The following is an 18838-nucleotide window of genomic DNA, read 5'->3' as shown; positions in this document are numbered from 1 at the left end:
AAAAGTCAGGTTGAGTCAGAAAGAGGGTGAGTGAGAGAGGAAAAGAGGATGTGTATTTTCAGATCCATTTAGTGACCGTCCCACGGCAAATGAGCCGTAAATTCCTCCCCAGGTCAATTTTGTTTTATTTTGTGTTTAAAAAATAAACATCATAAACTTAAAAATGGTATATCATTTGACTTCAAACGATATCCAGAAGCGGGGTTATGGTTTGTTAAACTTTGCTCCTTCAACAAAGTTAGTTTTTTTCATTTATACACGAGTCTCTTCTTCCACATTGCTGGCAATAAATATCAAACAGTCATAATTGGCGGTCATTTCAAATCATCCCCAAGTCAACGAGGTTTAAGAAGGTTCTCTCATTGTTAGTTGTTGGTTATGCATACCTATACAAAATACAATGCCTGGTAACCCACCACTTGAAAAGGATTTAGCAAAAGCAAACATTAAAAGTTCTATAGCCATCTGAGGTAGAAGCTTATTATCCACTTCAATAATAGGATTATTGATTGGTGTTGTGACTATCAAAATGAGTCAGATGTCGCGGCAGCTTAAGTTACCGATGAATACGACCTTCGTACACATTTTATACCGTAACTCAGAATACAATTTAGGGAATTTACGGCTCATTTGTGCTGCCGGGTCACATTTTATCACTGTTTTTTGGTTTTTGTTTTATTTATGTTTTCCTTGTTTCCATTATTTCTGTATTAGGAAGTAATATAAGTTTTGTTTTGATTATCATGTTATATCAAGAGGTTACCCTGGATAAAGTAATAAATAAAAATGGATTCACAATGATGACCTTGACAGGCATGTTTCCTTGATGCTGGAGCCATGCCATAAAATGTATGTAGGGTGTATAAAAACGTGTACATTTCCTAAATGTTTGCATTAAAGTAATATCCATTTAAGAATCAATGTTGATACCATTTTTGAATTAAACAAATAAACAAATAAAAATTCACTTGCCTTCAATCACAGTCACATCAAAGGTGCAAGTAGCGACGTTGCCAGATCCATCCTGGAATTGGTAGGTGACAGAGGTAGTTCCAACCACAAAGAATTGTCCTGGTTGACGAGATCTTGAAATCAAATTTACAATGCCAGAGGAATCTGTGGCAATTGGCTCTGTCCATGTGACGACGACACCACCAACATTAAGACCAACAGTAGCTGCAACATCCTCACAGTTCTCAATGACTGGAGGCTGATCATCAACTGTAATATAATGGAATAGGTATAGTATCACACATGATACAGATAATTCTGAAAAACTGATTGGAATAATCTGCTTTACAGTACCACTCCTGCTGACATGTTTGAACTGTTTGGCCACCCAGAGTCCCTGATTCAAACTGACCTCGGCAACCACATTTCCTCAATGCTGGAGGCATGTCATAATGGTGTATAAAGATGGGCAATTGTACAAAATTAACATTTCCAAGTTGTCGCCAATATTGATATGCTCAAGAAAAACCACCTCCGGTCAATCTTGAGAAATTCTTTGGAAAACCATTTCAGTGATATGTTACAATGCTTTGATAAGCTATCTTGACAAAAGTTTGTTACCACCAGGACCCTAACAATTTGGCAGTTGGTACCATGTCACTAAAGTGGGAGAAGCATGAGATTGTGTTCATGTGCTGGCGATTGGCAGTATTGGGAGCCCGACTTGACACTAGATTTATATGGCACTGCACTGGCACTATGGAGTTGGGACCATATGGTTGTAACCATTATCAGGGCAATACATATTGCTTTTTATTGCATCTTAAAACAATATCTTGCAGCTACAATTATATAATTTAAGCTGTAGTATTAATATCAGGTATAGTTTAGTTTTACAAAGTGCTATATAAATGTAGTTTTGTCATGCATTCAGTTCAACAAGCGTGGCCTTGTTTCAATGCTTATAGCTAGAAACTGCATATTGGAAATTAAAATCTTACATTCAGTCACAATCACATCAAAGGTGCAAGTAGCGACGTTGCCAGATCCATCCTGGAATTGGTAGGTGACAGCGGTAGTTCCAACAACAAAGAATTGTCCTGGTTGACGAGATCTTGAAATCAAATTCACTATGCCAGAGGAATCCGTGGCAATTGGCTCTGTCCATGTGACGACGACACCACCAACATTAAGACCAACAGTAGCTGCAACATCCTCACAGTTCTCAATGACTGGAGCCTGATCATCAACTGTAATATAATGGAATAGGTATAGTATAACACATGAAATGACATGGTTCAAACAAGCAATTCTGGTCAAAAGGGTATTTCGTGATCCACAGCCTCATCCCCCCACTTTTCTCCAAAAAAAAAATTCTTGCAATTAATTCGTTTAGCAAAAATATCATCAAAAATGCTATTTTGGCTCAAAATCCTAACCCCCCCCCCCGACTTCTTTTTCGTTCAATGTTAACAAAAAAATTGGGCCAAAATTTAATTTTTTATTTATTTTTAAAAACCCATTTAAAAATATCTAGGAACAGTTTATCTTTTTTTTAATTTCAACTTCACCTAAAAAATTTTAAACAGGTTTTTTTACCATTTTTGGTGCAAATTTCTCAAAGCTGATCAAAATTAAAATAAATAAAAATGGGTTTAGATATTTTTATCTACTTTTTAAAAATTAATATAAAAAAATCTGTTTGTGGGATTTTGGCCCAGAATGAGCATTTTGGCCCAAATTTGACCTCGCAGTCTTCACCATTCTAAATATGTAATTATGTATACTTTTATAAATATATATACCTTAGACCAACATTTTAGCAGTTATGAGGCCCAAAAGTTTCCATAAGTCCTGGCAAGATCCAACCTTAACAATTTGCAGTGTGTATTCAGTGTCATGTCACTAAAGTGGCAGTTAAGACCATGTGATGATTGGTGCCCCACTAAACACAACATTTGTAGGGGCGCTGCACTGGCACTATGGAGTTTTGAGTTAGCACCACATGGTTGAAGCCATAATGGCAATACACATTCGTTTTTTATGTTGTATCTTAAAATGTATATTGCAGCTATATGAGCTGTAGTATTAATATGTGTACATCCATATGAAAACGATGCACTTGTTGGCTGCTATATGTGTCTCATTTCACATAATAGCTAGGAATAAATACCAGACTCATCTACGAAGTGGAGGTCACTTCAAATCATCCCAACTCACATGGTTTAGGAATACAGATAATATTTCTTATACAATTTGACTTGGGGATGATTTGAACTGATCTACACTTGATATGAGTCTGGTATTTATTCCTAGTTATGTGAAATGAGACGCATGTAGCAGCCGACAAGTGCATCGTTTTGATATGGATGTACACATATTAGGTTTATAGTTTTACTAAGTGCTCTATAAATGCAGTTTTTGTGCGCTCAGTCCAACAAGAATACCCTTGATTCAATGCATAGCTAGAAACTTCATATTGGAAATAAAAATTCACTTGCCTTCAATCACAGTCACATCAAAGGTGCAGGTTTCAACATTGCCAGATCCATCCTGGAATCTGTAGGTGACAGCGGTAGTTCCAACAACAAAGAATTGTCCTGGTTGACGTGATCTTGAAACCAAATTCACTGTGCCAGAGTTATCAGTAGCAGTTGGCTCTATCCATGTGACGACGACACCACCAACATTAAGACCAACAGTAGCTGCAACATCCTCGCAGTTCTCGATGACTGGAGGCTGATCATCAACTGTAATATAATGGAATAGGTAGTATCACACATGAAATGAAATGATGACTTAATGGTTCCAACCAGTATTTCTGGCAAACTGACTGAAATAATCGGTTTACAGTGCCACTCCGTCGGCATTCTGGACTGTCCGGCCACCCAGATTCAAACTAACATCAGCAACCACATTTTCTCAATGCTGGAGATGTCATGAAATGTATGGTGTATAAAAAAAATGGGCAATTGTACAAAATGAACTTGTTGGCATATAAGCCAATATTGATACGATCAATCAAACTACCATAGGTCAATTTTGAGAAATTTTTTGTAAAGTGAAAATTCATCTCCAAACCATTTCAGTGCTATGTTACCATGCTTTGTTCCCAGGACCCTAAGAATTTGGCAGAGTCACTAAAGTGAGAAGTATGAGATTGTGTTAAAGTGCTGGTAATTGGAAGTATTGGGATTGGAAGTATTGGAGCCTGACTCGATGCTCGATTTGTAAGGGGTATTACACTGGCATAATGGAGTTAGCACCACATGGTTGTAACTACCGTACTGATGCAAGTATAGTCCCACCTTCGAGTAAAGTCCCACCCCAAATTTTCGGGAAAAAAAAAAAGAAAAGTTATTTTTCAGCTTTGAGTGTCCCTGGACCTAGACCTAAATGCTAGGTTCATTCATGGTTGATTTTTAAAAAAATTGTAGGCCTATGTGTTTTGAATAAATTTGTACTCATGTCATACTCTATTAATGATTTCAAAATGCATTGAATTTGAATTTTTTTTTTTTTTTTTTGATTCGAGTATAGTCCCACCTCCAATTTTGATAAATGTTCACCCAAAAACGGGGTGGGACTATACTCGAGTCAGTACGGTATTATCAGGGCAATACATATATCTTGCTGCTATAGTTGTATTATTTAAGCCGTAATATTAATATCAGGTAGAGTTTAAAAAGTGCTATGCATTTTTGTTGTGCACACATCCAACAAGAATGGCCTTGCTTCAAATGCTTATAGCTAGAAACTGCATATTGGAAAAACAAATTCACTCACTTTCAGTCACAATCACATTAAAGGTGCAAGTAGCAACATTGCCTGATCCATCCTGGAATCGGTAGGTGACAGCGGTAGTTCCAACCACAAAGAATTGTCCTGGTTGACGAGATCTTGAAATCAAATTCACTGTACCAGAGTTATCAGCAGCAGTTGGCTCTGTCCATGTGACGACGACACCACCAATATTAAGACCAACAGTAGCTGCAACATCCTCGCAGTTCTCAATGACTGGAGCTGTGCTATCAACTGCAATAATAAGGTAAAAATAATGTTGGGAACATTGGATACTTCTTTCCTATCCAGTAATCCATGAAGGTACATCGCGCAATGATTAGTACGCAAAATAATAAGGCCTCCCATCAATAGAGGCCTTGCATGTGACGTATCATCCCGTAAATATGGCGGACTACTCAAATGCATTCAACAAAAGCATGATTGCAATCTACCGTGACAGTTCGTCTCACACACATAACCATGCACTACGATCAAATAGGTTGACAACATTTGATTAAATGGACTGCACTTCGCCATAACTATGGTGAAGGACACCGGTTCAAATCCTTTGTTTGGAGCCAATCGGATAAAAGAATGCAGGGCCTCCATTGTGAAAGTGCTATTTGAAATGCCTACACCCCCTATTGACTCTCAAATGTAATCATTGAGCTAACCTCTCCCAAAATTCATACTCTTGTAAGGAAAATTAAGGTTATGTCTTCCATGGTAGTGTATAAATTTCAACTAGAATAGCAGTAACGCCTGCTTGTCGTTTTCCTTTTCTCCCCAACACATTTCAGCTCTGGACCCATGTGCAAACTGTCAGCCCAGATTTTGTGATTTGCATTCCAAGTTACATAAATTTTGCAAACAAACATGTCATTCCTGCATATAAATTAGCATATCAATACGGTACCTTCGGTAACAGTAACTGTGAAAGAGCAGATTGCTTCATTGCCAGATCCATCAACAAATCTGTAGCTCACAGTGGTTGTGCCAACCAAAAAGAATGATCCTGGAGCATTGGATCTTTCTGCCAAGGTGACTACGCCAGAGTTATCAGTCGCCGTCGGTGAAGTCCAGGTGATCGTTCGTCCACCAGTGTTGAGAGGGGTGATTTCGTTGATATTGATGGGGCAATTTTCGATAACTGGAGCTTCATCATCAACTGTTCGAATGAGGAAAACCCATGTAAAATTATTAATGCGGGTTGAAGCAAAAGAAATTATCCATGAAGACAATGAAAATGTCAAATACAAGCAAAACATTTATAATAATAGTTAGCAAAGATGAGAATGACAGAAAAGATGAGATGAAACATGAAAATGCAAGGAAAAAAGATGCTATATACGGAAGATGTTCCTGAAATTGGAAATTGAAAGTCTTTCAGAAGAAAAAGTTTAAGTCTTATGCACATACAATATACCTTCAATAACATTGACATCAAAAGTAACACTAGCAGTGTTTCCTGATGGATCGGTGAAAGTGTATGTCACCGGTGTGGTACCAACAGGGAATAATGTATTGGGTGCACTGGTTCTTGAAACTAGGGACACTGTGCCAGAGTTATCTGTTGGAATTGGTTCATCCCAGGTGATAACGATTCCAGTACTACCAAGAGGAACTGTCACGGTGATGTCGTCTGGTTGAGGGATTACCGGTGGTACACTGTCGACTGAAAAAAAGTTATCGAAACATATGCATTAGAATGAGGTTCAAAGATTGATTTTTTAAATCCCAAGAAACCCTGCACAAGAGAACATGGGGAAAAAAGGTATAAAGAATGGGATTAAAGTTTGGATAAGTGCATACAAGGTTAGATATGTGATGGGTTTATTTAGAACCAGATGGTTTAAAACGGCAAACAAAATACCTTCTAGGACATTGACATCAAAAGTAACACTAGCAGTGTTTCCTGATGGATCGGTGAAAGTGTATGTCACCGGTGTGGTACCAACATTGAAGAATGAATTGGGCGCTCTGCTTCTTGAAGCTAGAGTGACGGTACCAGAGTTATCTGTTGCTGTTGGTTCATCCCAGTTCACGGTCCTTCCGGGAGTGCCAAGAGGAACGGTGACGGTTATATCTTCTGGTTGAGAGATGACTGGTGCCACGGTATCAACTATAAAAACGGAGAAAGTACACAATGTAAATTCCAAGTATCCCCACACAAAAGATTGTTAAAGTTTGTCATGTTGTGCCATAAGGGACTGGTCAGAATGCTATGGAAGGTATAAATGGAAACAAAAAGATTGTTAAAACAAACAAGTGCCCAATAAGAGCACTGTTATGGCAATAGCCGTGTGACAACGCATCATTTGTATTCACAGACATATGCCAAGAAGACCTGCGCGCAAAGGCTGGGAGTGGATATAAAGAATGGGATTAAAGTTCAGATACAAGTGCATAAAAGAAAGGCTAGATATGTGTGAAGGGTTTAACCAGCAAACAAAATACCTTCCAAGACATTGACATCAAAAGAAATGCTAGCAGTGTTTCCAGATGGATCGGTGAAAGTGTATGTCACCGGTGTGGTACCAACATTGAAGAATGAATTGGGTGCTCTGGATCTTGAAACTAGGGTTACTGTGCCCGAGTTATCAGTGGCAGATGGTTCATCCCAGTTGATGGTTGTTCCGAGAGTGCCAAGAGGAACGGTGACGGTTATATCCTCTGGTTGAGAGATGACTGGTGCCACAGTATCAACTATAAAAATGGAAAAATACAAAATTCAAATAAACTCCGCACAAAAGGTGTGCCAAGTTGTGCCAAAACAAACATGTGCCAAATGAGTGCCAAACGGGCGCCATTGTTGGTAAGTGATGATACATCATTTGTATTCACAGAAATTATTTTACAATTGCTAAAAAGAAGATACCTGCACAAAGGCTGGGAGAGGGTATAAAGAATGGGATTGAAGTTCAGATAAGTGCATACAAGGCTAAATATGTGATATGTTTAACCAGCAAACAAAATACCTTCAAGAACATTGACATTAAAAGTAACACTAGCAGTGTTTCCTGATGGATCGGTGAAAGTGTATGTCACTGGTGTAGTGCCAACATTGAAAAACGAATTGGGCGCTCTGCTTCTTGAAGCTAGAGTGACTGTGCCGGAGTTATCGGTGGCAGTTGGTTCATCCCAGTTGATGGTTGTTCCGAGAGTGCCAAGAGGAACAGTGACGGTTATATCTTCTGGTTGAGAGATGACTGGTGCCACGGTATCAACTATAAAAATGGAAAAATACAAAATTCAAATAAACTCCACACAAAAGGTGTACCAAGTTGTGCCAAAACAAACATGTGCCAAATGAGTGCCAAAAGGGCACCATTGTTGGTAAGTGATGATACATCATTTGTATTCACAGAAATTATTTTACAATTGCTAAAAAGAAGATACCTGTACAAAGGCTGGGAGAGGGTATAAAGAATGGGATTGAAGTTCAGATAAGTGTATACAAGGTTGGATGTGATGCGTTTATTTAGAACCAGATGGTTTGAACTGGCAAACAAAATACCTTCTAGGACATTGACATCAAAACTGATGCTGTGTTTCCTGATGGATCAGTGAAAATGTATTCACATTAAAATCATTTACAAGTGCAAAGAGACCTGTAGAAAAGACCGTCAACACAAAGGCTGGGAGTGGGTATAAAGATTGGGATTCAAGTTCAGATAAGTGCATACAAGGCTGAATATGTGATATGTTTAACCAGCAAACAAAATACCTTCAAGAACATTGACATTAAAAGTAACACTAGCAGTGTTTCCTGATGGATCGGTGAAAGTGTATGTCACTGGTGTAGTGCCAACATTGAAAAACGAATTGGGCGCTCTGCTTCTTGAAGCTAGAGTGACTGTGCCGGAGTTATCGGTGGCAGTTGGTTCATCCCAGTTGATGGTCGTTCCGAGAGTGCCAAGAGGAACGGTGACGGTTACATCTTCTGGTTGAGAGATGACTGGTGCCACGGTATCAACTATAAAAATGGAAAAATACCAAATTCAAATTCAAATAAACCCTGCACAAAAGGTGTGTCCAGTTGTGCCAAAAACAACATGTGCCAAAGGAGTGCCAAAAGGGCACCATTGTGGTAAGTGATGATACATCATTTGTATTCATAGAAAGATAATTATTTTACAAGTGCTAAAAAGATGATACCTGTACAAAGGCTGGGAGAGGGGATAAAGAATGGGATTAAAGTTCAGATAAGTGCATACAAGGTTGGATATGTGATGCATTTATTTAGAACCAGATGGTTTAAACCAGCAAACAAAATGCCTTCTAGTACATTGACATCAAAAGTAACACTAGCAGTGTTTCCTGATGGATCGGTGAAAGTGTATTCACAGAAAGATCATTTACATGTGCTAAGAGATCTGCAGAAAAGATTGTCAACACAAAGGCTGGGAGTGGGTATAAAGATTGGGATTGAAGTTCAGATAAGTGCATACAAGGCTAAATATGCGATACGTTTAACCAGCAAACAAAATACCTTCAATAACATTGACATTAAAAGTAACACTAGCAGTGTTTCCTGATGGATCGGTGAAAGTGTATGTCACTGGTGTAGTGCCAATATTGAAAAATGAATTGGGCGCTCTGCTTCTTGAAGCTAGAGTGACGGTGCCAGAGTTATCTGTTGCAGATGGTTCATCCCAGTTCACGGTCCTTCCGGGAGTGCCAAGAGGAACGGTGACGGTTATATCTTCTGGTTGAGAGATGACTGGTGCCACGGTATCAACTATAAAAATGGAAAAATACAAACAAATTGAAATTCCAATAAACCCACACAGAGGAATTAAATTAACAGTGTGCCAAGTTGTCCCAAAGGAACTGGTCAGGATGCTATGAAAGACAAACAGAAACCAAAAGATTGGTAAACAAACATGTGCCAAAGGAGTGCCAAAAGGGCACCGTTGTGGTATAGTCGAGTGACAATGCATCCTTTGTATTCATGGAAAGATCATTATTTTACAAGTTAGTATTAAAAAGAGACCTGCACAAAAGATTGTCAACACAAAGGCTGGGAGAGGTATAAAGAATGGGATTGAAGTTCAGATAAGTGCATACAAGGTTGGATATGCGATCCAGATGGTTTAAACCAGCAAACAAAATACCTTCAAGAACATTGACATCAAAAGTAACACTAGCAGTGTTTCCTGATGGATCGGTGAAAGTATATGTCACTGGTGTAGTGCCAACATTGAAAAATGAATTGGGCGCTCTGCTTCTTGAAGCTAGAGTGACGGTGCCAGAGTTATCGGTGGCAGTTGGTTCATCCCAGTTCACGGTCCTTCCGGGAGTGCCAAGAGGAACGGTGACGGTTATATCTTCTGGTTGAGAGATGACTGGTGCCACGGTATCGACTATAAAAATGGAAAAATACAAAAAATTGAAATTCCAATAAACCCCTCACAAAAGACTTAAGGTGTGCCAAGTTGTGCCAAAAGGGACTGGTCAGGATGCTATGAAAGGCAAACAAACCAAAAGATTGTTAAAACAAACATATGCCAAAGGAGTGCCAAAAGGGCACCGTTGTCGTAAGTAACAAAACTAACAATACATAATTTGTATTCACAAAAGGATCATTATTGTACAAGTGGTAAAAAGAAGAGACCCGCAGAGAAAGATTGTCAACACCAAAGCTGGGAGTGGATATAAAGAATGGGATTGAAGTGCAGAGGTTAAGTGCATACAAGGCTGAATAAACCACGCAGATGACATGAAAGGCAAACATGGCTAGATATGGGATTTATTTATTTAGATCGAGATATAACCAGCAAACAAGTATGTGCAATGCAAAATGTAAATTCCAGTAAACCACACAGAAGATTGTTACAGCAAAGGTGTGCCAAGTTTTGCCAAAGGTGTGCCAAAGGACTGGCCTTTGCTATGAAAGGCAAACAGAAACCAAAAGATTGTGCCAAAGGAGTGCCAAAAGGGCACAGTTGTAGTAATTGTAGTCTAGCGACAATACGCCATTTGTATTCAGAAATATTTATCAGTGCTAAGAGACCTCCACAGAAGATTGTCAACACAAAGGCTGGGAGTGGGTATAAAGAATGGGATTGAAGTTCAAAGTGCATACAAGGCTGGATGTGCGATACATTTAGATCCAGACGGTTTAACTGGCAAACAAAATACCTTCAATAACATTGACATCAAAAGTAACACTAGCAGTGTTTCCCGATGGATCGGTGAAAGTATATGTCACCGGTGTGGTACCAACAGGGAAGAATGAATTGGGTGCTCTGGATCTTGAAACTAGGGTTGCTGTGCCCGAGTTATCGGTGGCAGTTGGTTCATCCCAGTTGATGGTCGTTCCGAGAGTGCCAAGAGGAACGGTGACGGTTACATCTTCTGGTTGAGAGACGACTGGTGCCACGGCATCAACTATAAAAATGGAAAAATACAAAAAATTGAAATTCCAATAAACCCTACACAAAAGACTTAAGGTTTGTCAAGTTCTGCCAAAAGGGACTTGTCATTGCTATATGAAAGGCAAACAAACCAAAGATTGTTAAAACATGTGCAAAGGAGCGCCAAAAGGGCACTGTTGTGGTAATAGTAGAGTCACAATGCATCCTTTGTATTCACAGATCATTATTGTACAAGTGGTAAAAAGAACAGACCTGCAGAGAAAGACTGTCAACACCAAAGCTGGGAGAGGGTATCAAGAATGGGATTGAAGTTCAGAGGAAAAGTGCATACAAGGCTGAATATGTGATTCTTTATTTAGCCAGCAAACAAGTATGTGCAATACACCAATTCCAAGTTGTGCCAAAAGGGATAGCTCAGATGCTATGCAAGGCAAACAAACCAAAAGATTGTTAAAACAAACGTAAACATGTGCCAAAGGAGTGCCAAAGGAGCAGCATTGTGGTTATTGTAGTCTAGCGACAATACACACCATTAGCATTCACAGAAATATTGTGCTAAGAGACCTCCACAGAAGATTGTCAACACAAAGGCTGGGAGTGGGTATAAAGAATGGGATTGAAGTGCATACAAGGCTGGATGTGTGATTCATTTAGATCCAGACGGTTTAACCGGCAAACAAAATACCTTCAAGAACATTGACATCAAAAGTAACACTAGCAGTGTTTCCTGATGGATCGGTGAAAGTGTATGTCACCGGTGTAGTACCAACATTGAAGAACGAATTGGGCGCTCTGCTTCTTGAAGCTAGAGTGACGGTGCCGGAGTTATCGGTGGCAGTTGGTTCATCCCAGTTGATGGTTGTTCCAAGAGTGCCAAGAGGAACGGTGACGGTTATATCTTCTGGTTGAGAGACAACTGGTGCCACACCATCAACTATAAAAAATGGAAATACAAAAAAATGGAAATTCCAATAAACCACGTTGTGCCGAAAGGGACTGCTCAGATGCTATGAAAGGCAAACGGGAACCAAAAGATTGTTAAAAAAACATGTAACATGCCAAAGGAGTGCCAAAAGGGCACCATTGTGGTAATAGTGCAATACGCCATTTGTATATACAGAAATATTTAGAAGTGCTAAGAGACCTCCACAAAAGATTGTCAACACAAAGTGCATACCAGGCTGGATGTGCGATTCATTTAGATCCAGACGGTTTCACCGGCAAACAAAATACCTTCTAGGACAGTGACATCAAAAGTGACGGTAACTGTGTTTCCTGATGGATCGGTGAAAGTGTATGTCACCGGTGTGGTACCAACAGGGAAGAATGAATTGGGTGCTCTGGATCTAGAAACTAGGGTTGCTGTGCCAGAGTTGTCAGTTGCAGTTGGTTCAATCCAGTTAACAGTTGTACCAGGTGAGCCAAATGGGGCCGTTACAATGATGACGTCATCATTTGGTTGAGTAATCACTGGGGGCGAGGTATCAACTACAAGAAAAAAATTTGTTAACAGTTTCATGTTGAGAACAAGTATGTACAATACAAAATATGCATTCCAGTAAATCCAGCACAAAAGATTGTTAAAGCAAAGGTGTACCAAGTTGTGCCAAAAGGGACTGCTCAGATGCTTGGAAAGGCAAACAAACCAAAGGATTGTTAAAACAATGTGCCAAAGGAGTGCAAAAAGGGCACCGTTGTGGTAAATATAGTCTAGTGACAATACACTATTTGTATTCAGAAATATCCCTTACAAGTGCCAAGTGATCTCCACAAGATTTGAAACAAAGGCTGGGTGGGAGTGGGTGTAAAGATTGGGATTGAAGTTCAGAGGATAAGTGGATATGTGATTTATTTAGATCCAGCAAACAAGTATGTGCAATGCAAAATGTAAATTCCAACACCACACAGAAGATTGTTTAAGCAAAGGTGTGCCAAGTTGTGCCAAAGGGACTGGCCAGATGAAGGCAAACAAACCAAAAGATTGTTTAAACAAACATGTGCCAAAGGAGTGCCAAAAGGACACCGTTGTGGTAATAGTAGTCTAGCGACAATACACCATTTGTATTCAGAAATATCATTTACAAGTGCTAAGAAGAGACCTCCACAAGATTTGAAACAAAGGCTGGGTGGGAGTGGGTGTAAAGATTGGGATTGAAGTTCAGAGTTGGATATGCAATTCATTTATTTAGATCCAGCAAACATGTATGTGCAATACAAAATGTAAATTCCAATACACCACACACAGAATATTGTTCAAGCAAAGGTGTACCAAGGACTGGCCAGATGCTCAGACAGGCAAACAGAAACTAAAAGATCAAACATGTGCCAAAGGAGTGCCAAAAGGTCACTGTTGTGGTAATTGTAGTCTAGCGACATTACACCATTTGTATTCAGAAATATTTAGCAGTGCTAAGAGACCTCCACAAAAGATTGTCAACACAAAGTGCATACCAGGCTGGATGTGCGATTCATTTAGATCCAGACGGTTTAACCGGCAAACAAAATACCTTCTAGGACAGTGACATCAAAAGTGACGGTAACTGTGTTTCCTGATGGATCGGTGAAAGTATATGTCACCGGTGTGGTACCAACAGGGAAGAATGAATTGGGTGCTCTGGATCTTGAAACTAGGGTTGCTGTGCCAGAGTTGTCAGTTGCAGTTGGTTCAATTCAGTTAACAGTTGTACCAGGTGAGCCAAATGGGGCCGTTACAATGATGACGTCATCGTTTGGTTGAGTAATGACTGGAGGAGAGGTATCATCAGCTATACGAGAAAAACACATGGAAAACTGTTTGAATGTTGAGAACAAGTATGTGCAACCCATTGAACTTGTGCTTCAATCCATCATCCAGTCAATTGTCCAACCTGGCATTAATTTAAAAAAATGGTTAGCTGGCTATACAATATAAAGCTGAATGGATTCATAGGAAAAATGTGGTTGACAAATTGATGAACTACACATGCACAAGTTGTACAGACTACAATCATACCAAGCAGCCAAATATGGCATCTAGTCCCTCATTCTGAAAACAAAAATGGTATTAGCAGTTGCTAACATATCCGCATAAACAATGCAAGCAGTTGCATTTTGGCCACTATTGACCTTTGATCCCCCAGTATGATACAACCATGAAAAGAACATGCATATGTGATGGTTCAAGCCAGTTGATCCCACTTCATGCCAAGTCGTACCTAAACGGTTAAATAATTAGAATACAGAATATGTTTATCAGATTATTTACAATTCGACAGCTCAATGCCATAAGTGTGCAAAAGCAGTAACTGGTAAGCTGCCATGTGTAGCCGACATGTGTTGAGTACAATATACCGTATGTAAATTGCCAAATGTTCAAAGGGCAGCTATTGCACTTACCCACTTCTGGCACTGAGCAGTCGAATTGAAGATAAATGTCATCTATTACAATAATTTGCTGTCAAAGTTATGTAATTTACTTAATAATCGGATTGACTACCATAGCAATAGATAACAATTTTTGAATAGATCACCCTGCACTACAAGCAGGTTGCACTCATCACCTGTGTATGTCTGCAATCATAGATTGAATACAATAACGCTCTTTTCAAAGATTCTAATCTTACAAGTGACAGCGATTAGCATTTCTTTAACATCTATAATGCATAGGTACCGCGTAAAACGTTGCAGTGCAGTGTAATCTATTCAAAAATTGAATACCTGAGTGTTAGAAGGGCCCAACTCCTTCAATACTGTTTTTGAGATATTAAAGAAAAACTTAATATTTGGAAAAGTTTTATAGACAGAATGTTTACATCCTCAGAGGACCTTTAGTACATGAACATACAATATTACATACAGTCGAAATTATATACGATGTTTCCATGGCAACGGTACAGGTCTTATACGAGCTGGAGTTGGGCCCTTCTTCCACTAATATACTGCAAGTGCTAGTTCCGCAAGCAGATGTGTTATAAATAGCTACAGAAATGTGATAATTATCCATTAATTGCCGATTTAGAAGCATGTAATATGTTAGCAAGAAAGTTTATTGTAGTGAAAAGCAGATTTCATGGATGAACAAAATTCCTCTTTAAACCAATATTTTGTGGAAGAAGGGCCCAACTCCATGAAAACCATGATTAAGTGTACGTTGAAGACTATTTAGAGGGTGGATTGTGACTCATCTTCCACACACAAGGAAGAACAGTCTGCTGGCAATAAAATGCTGAGTCTAACTCATTTTTGTAAAAAATTGGAGTTGGGGCCCTTCTTCCACTCCGGTATTCAATTGTATTCATCTATTGCTATGGTAATTAATCCTTTTACATCATCACTTTGACAGCGAATTGAATATGATGCAGTGATTAGGAGTTGCAACAAAAAAGTTTTGCCCAATGGGCATATCAAATCATTGAAACAGAGATGCCACTCAGTTTCACTCAAAATACCCGAAACTGGTGAGAAAAATCTGAACAAGCACATGAATGCAGTCCAAAAAGCCCTAAAAACTGGCTGAAAAACATGGTAATTTGGACTCGCAAAAAACTGAATTCAGGATAATACCTGAAAATGGCATCTGTTGAATTAAGAACCATAGTATGGTTGTTGTAAAACAAAATGAGTACAAAGGGCTCTTGCAATCCATACTCCCCCTGATATGTAAGACATTTCAAATGGAGTCACCCATTCAGGTTAACCTCATTTGAAATTCACACTCCCTGTAATTAGATTAAGGTCAAGTCTTCCATATGAGGGTATAAATTTAAACTCAATGAATATAAAAAAATAATTATACTACCAACCAATGATGACAAACACAAAACTACTGGTATTTTCTATTTGCTGTCGCAGTGCACGTTAGTAACCATTGATTACTGCTCCAAGCATGGGCTCATTAACCTGTTCCGAATTTTGATATGCCATAGGATTTGTGTTGTGATCACTTCGATCATTGGTTCGTTACAAAGAAAGCGTGCTCCAGTTGACCTAGCAACGGTCATATTCTAGCGTGCACTACGACAGCGAGTAAGCCAAAGATCCGAAGTAACCAAGGGTGCAAAACAAAACTGATGAAATATGGGTGCATGACTCCTGCACGATTTGCCAGCGAAGTGGTGGATACTTCCCTGGATCACACGGCTTTTGGATTGATAGTACATGTACATGTGGTGGCGATCATTCTGATGAGTTCGGCCTCAAAAAGCATGATCCGTGATAACACCCATCACTGTGGCGAATTCTGAAAGGTCCATTGCCAAAGGTGCAACTTCTGGGACTAGTATTAGTGCTAGATATTGCTCCCTTTCCACTTCTCCAGGATCTCCAGTTTTTGGCACTTCCACATGGCTAGCAGGCAGGATTCGATGAAATGTGGAATGTGAATGTAAACCACAAAAGAAATTGTCAATTCTTTTCAGGAACGGACTTTGTAAATGGTGTAGGTAGCAAGGTGGATAAACATCAACTTAAAATGGTGCACATTATATAAAGGCAGGGAGATATCAAGTACAAAATGCATGTAAACCAAAACAGTACACATTTGCATTGGCCAAGGATGATAATTTGCTTTCAAGTAGCAGGACTTTGTACAACATGCATGCAAGGTGGATGTAAAACAAAATTAAAATTGTGCACATTGAAGATATACCAAAGCCTGAAACATACCCTGGGCCTCCTCTATAACGTTAACATTGAAGGTGATGCTAGCTGTGTTTCCAGATGGATCTTGATAGGTGTATGTCACCGGTGTGGTACCAACATTGAAGAATGAATTGGGTGATCTTGTCCTAGCTATCAAGGTAGCCGCTCCAGAGTCATCCGTTGCTGTTGGTTCTACCCAGTTGACACTGGTTCCAGGAGAACCAGCAGGAACAAACACAGTGATGTCATCAATTTGACCGATAACTGGTGCTTGATTGTCTGCATCAAGAAAAACAAATCGATGCATTTCAAAATTTTACATGCTCAACATTTATCTGCTTTGAGACAAAGATTCATGGCATGCTGTTCAAAACCTTGTGTGTAAGTTACCGACAATCTGTCATTACAAACAAAATGATACAATGAACTAAAGGTGCTGTTGAAACCAAAAATTGTGATGCTTTAGAGCTGCCGGTGATCCTACATGGATGTACTCTGCTCCACGGTATAATTTGCATCTGATAATGGATGGCACTTCTCCAGGAGCAAGATTTTGTTAACCAATACTTTCCAGCACAGTATGCATACTTAAAATGGTGCAGAGAAACCTAGAAACAATTGTGAATTCTTAAAGTACAAACTCAAATTCCATTGGGCTTGATCTTGTTGGGATCAATTTATGCAAGGGTGCAATAATATCCGAAACTGCGCAACAAAAATACGAACAAACTAATGACCAATTAAAAACATGAAAATGATTCAGCTTTTAGACAATACTATCAATGAGATGTAATCCAAACAACTTGCATGAAGGTGCAAACAGAAAAACCACTGATTAAATAAATATGGATGACCAAGCTGCTTGCAATCCTGCAGAGATTCTAGTCTTCAAGGTCCGCCCCTCAACCAATGGTGGTACATGCATCTGCGAAGATTGGTACTTCTTTTCAGGAACAGATTTTGTGCATGAGGTGTAGATGGCAAGGTGGATGCACATGAATAAAACCCGGTAAACATCAAGTACACCATGCATGCAAGGTGGATGTAAATGGTACACATTTGCATCGGCTAAGAATGGTACTTCGCTTTCCAGGAGCAAGTACAACATGCATGCAAGGTGGATGTAAACCAAACGTGAACAGGTGTACATGGCAAGGTGGGTGAACATCAATTTAAAAATGGTGCACAATAATCAAGTACACCATGCATGCAAGGAGGTTGTAAACCAAAACAGTACACATTTGCATTGGTCATGAATGGTACTTTGCTTTCCAGCAGCAGGACTTTGTTGACAAATACAGAATGCAAGTACAACATGCATGCAAGGTGGATGTAAACCAAAACTAAAATTGTGCACATTGAAGATAACCAAAGCCTGAAACATACCCTGGGCCTCCTCTATAACGTTAACATTGAAGGTGATGCTAGCTGTGTTTCCAGATGGATCTTGATAGGTGTATGTCACCGGTGTGGTACCGACATTGAAGAATGAATTAGGTGATCTTGTCCTAGCTATCAAGGTAGCAGTTCCAGAGTCATCCGTTGCTGTCGGTTCTACCCAGTTGACACTGGTTCCAGGAGAACCAGCAGGAACAAACTCGGTAATGTCGTCAATTGGACTGATAACTGGTGCTTGATTGTCTGCATCAAGAAAAACAAATCTATGCATTTCAAAATTTTACATGCTCAACATTTATCTGCTTTGAGACAAAGATACATGGCATACTGTTCAAAACCTTGTGTGTAGATTCATTACAAATAAAATGATACAACTAAAGGTGCTGTTGAAACCAAAAATTGTGATGCTTTAAAGCTGCTGATGATTCTACATGGATGTACTCTGCTCCACGGTATAATTTGCATCTGATATTGGATGGCACTTCTCCAGGAGCAAGATTTCAAAACCCTATGCGTAGATTCATTACAAACAAAATGATACAATGAACAAAAGGTGCTGTTGAAACCAAAAATTGTGATGCTTTAGAGCTGCCGGTGATCCTACATGGATGTACTCTGCTCCACGGTATAATTTGCATCTGCTAATGGATGGCACTTCTCCAGGAGCAAGATTTTGTTAACCAATACTTTCCAGCACAGTATGCATA

General features: G+C 39.3%; 2 protein-coding genes across 2 annotated transcripts in view; both read right to left on the bottom strand.

Moving 5' to 3' along the window:
* LOC140140570 (uncharacterized) overlaps window positions 1-18838 on the bottom strand; it is a 102916-nt gene that overhangs the window by 58689 nt on the left and 25389 nt on the right. The window contains exons 11-16 of the mRNA XM_072162327.1: window positions 18120-18374; window positions 16758-17012; window positions 5651-5902; window positions 4738-4986; window positions 3453-3701; window positions 973-1221 (exon numbers count right to left, since the gene is read on the bottom strand). Of these exons, the coding sequence (XP_072018428.1) occupies window positions 973-1221; window positions 3453-3701; window positions 4738-4986; window positions 5651-5902; window positions 16758-17012; window positions 18120-18374 (1509 nt within the window). The remainder of the gene's footprint in view (window positions 1-972; window positions 1222-3452; window positions 3702-4737; window positions 4987-5650; window positions 5903-16757; window positions 17013-18119; window positions 18375-18838) is intronic.
* LOC140141623 (hyalin-like) lies at window positions 6135-14735 on the bottom strand. Its single transcript, XM_072163534.1, has 12 exons — window positions 14717-14735; window positions 13622-13750; window positions 12348-12602; window positions 11800-12048; window positions 10879-11127; window positions 9852-10100; window positions 9227-9475; window positions 8462-8710; window positions 7713-7961; window positions 7192-7440; window positions 6608-6856; window positions 6135-6409 (listed from the first exon to the last, which is right to left on the bottom strand). Exons 1-12 carry the CDS (start codon window positions 14733-14735, stop codon window positions 6135-6137), a joined length of 2670 nt encoding a protein of 889 aa, XP_072019635.1.

This window comes from Amphiura filiformis, chromosome 19 (assembly GCF_039555335.1).
Source record: "Amphiura filiformis chromosome 19, Afil_fr2py, whole genome shotgun sequence".
In the NCBI taxonomy this organism is placed as follows: Eukaryota; Metazoa; Echinodermata; class Ophiuroidea; order Amphilepidida; family Amphiuridae; genus Amphiura; species Amphiura filiformis.
Note: the sequence above shows the minus strand (reverse complement) of the source record. Positions and strands in the feature narration are given on the sequence as shown.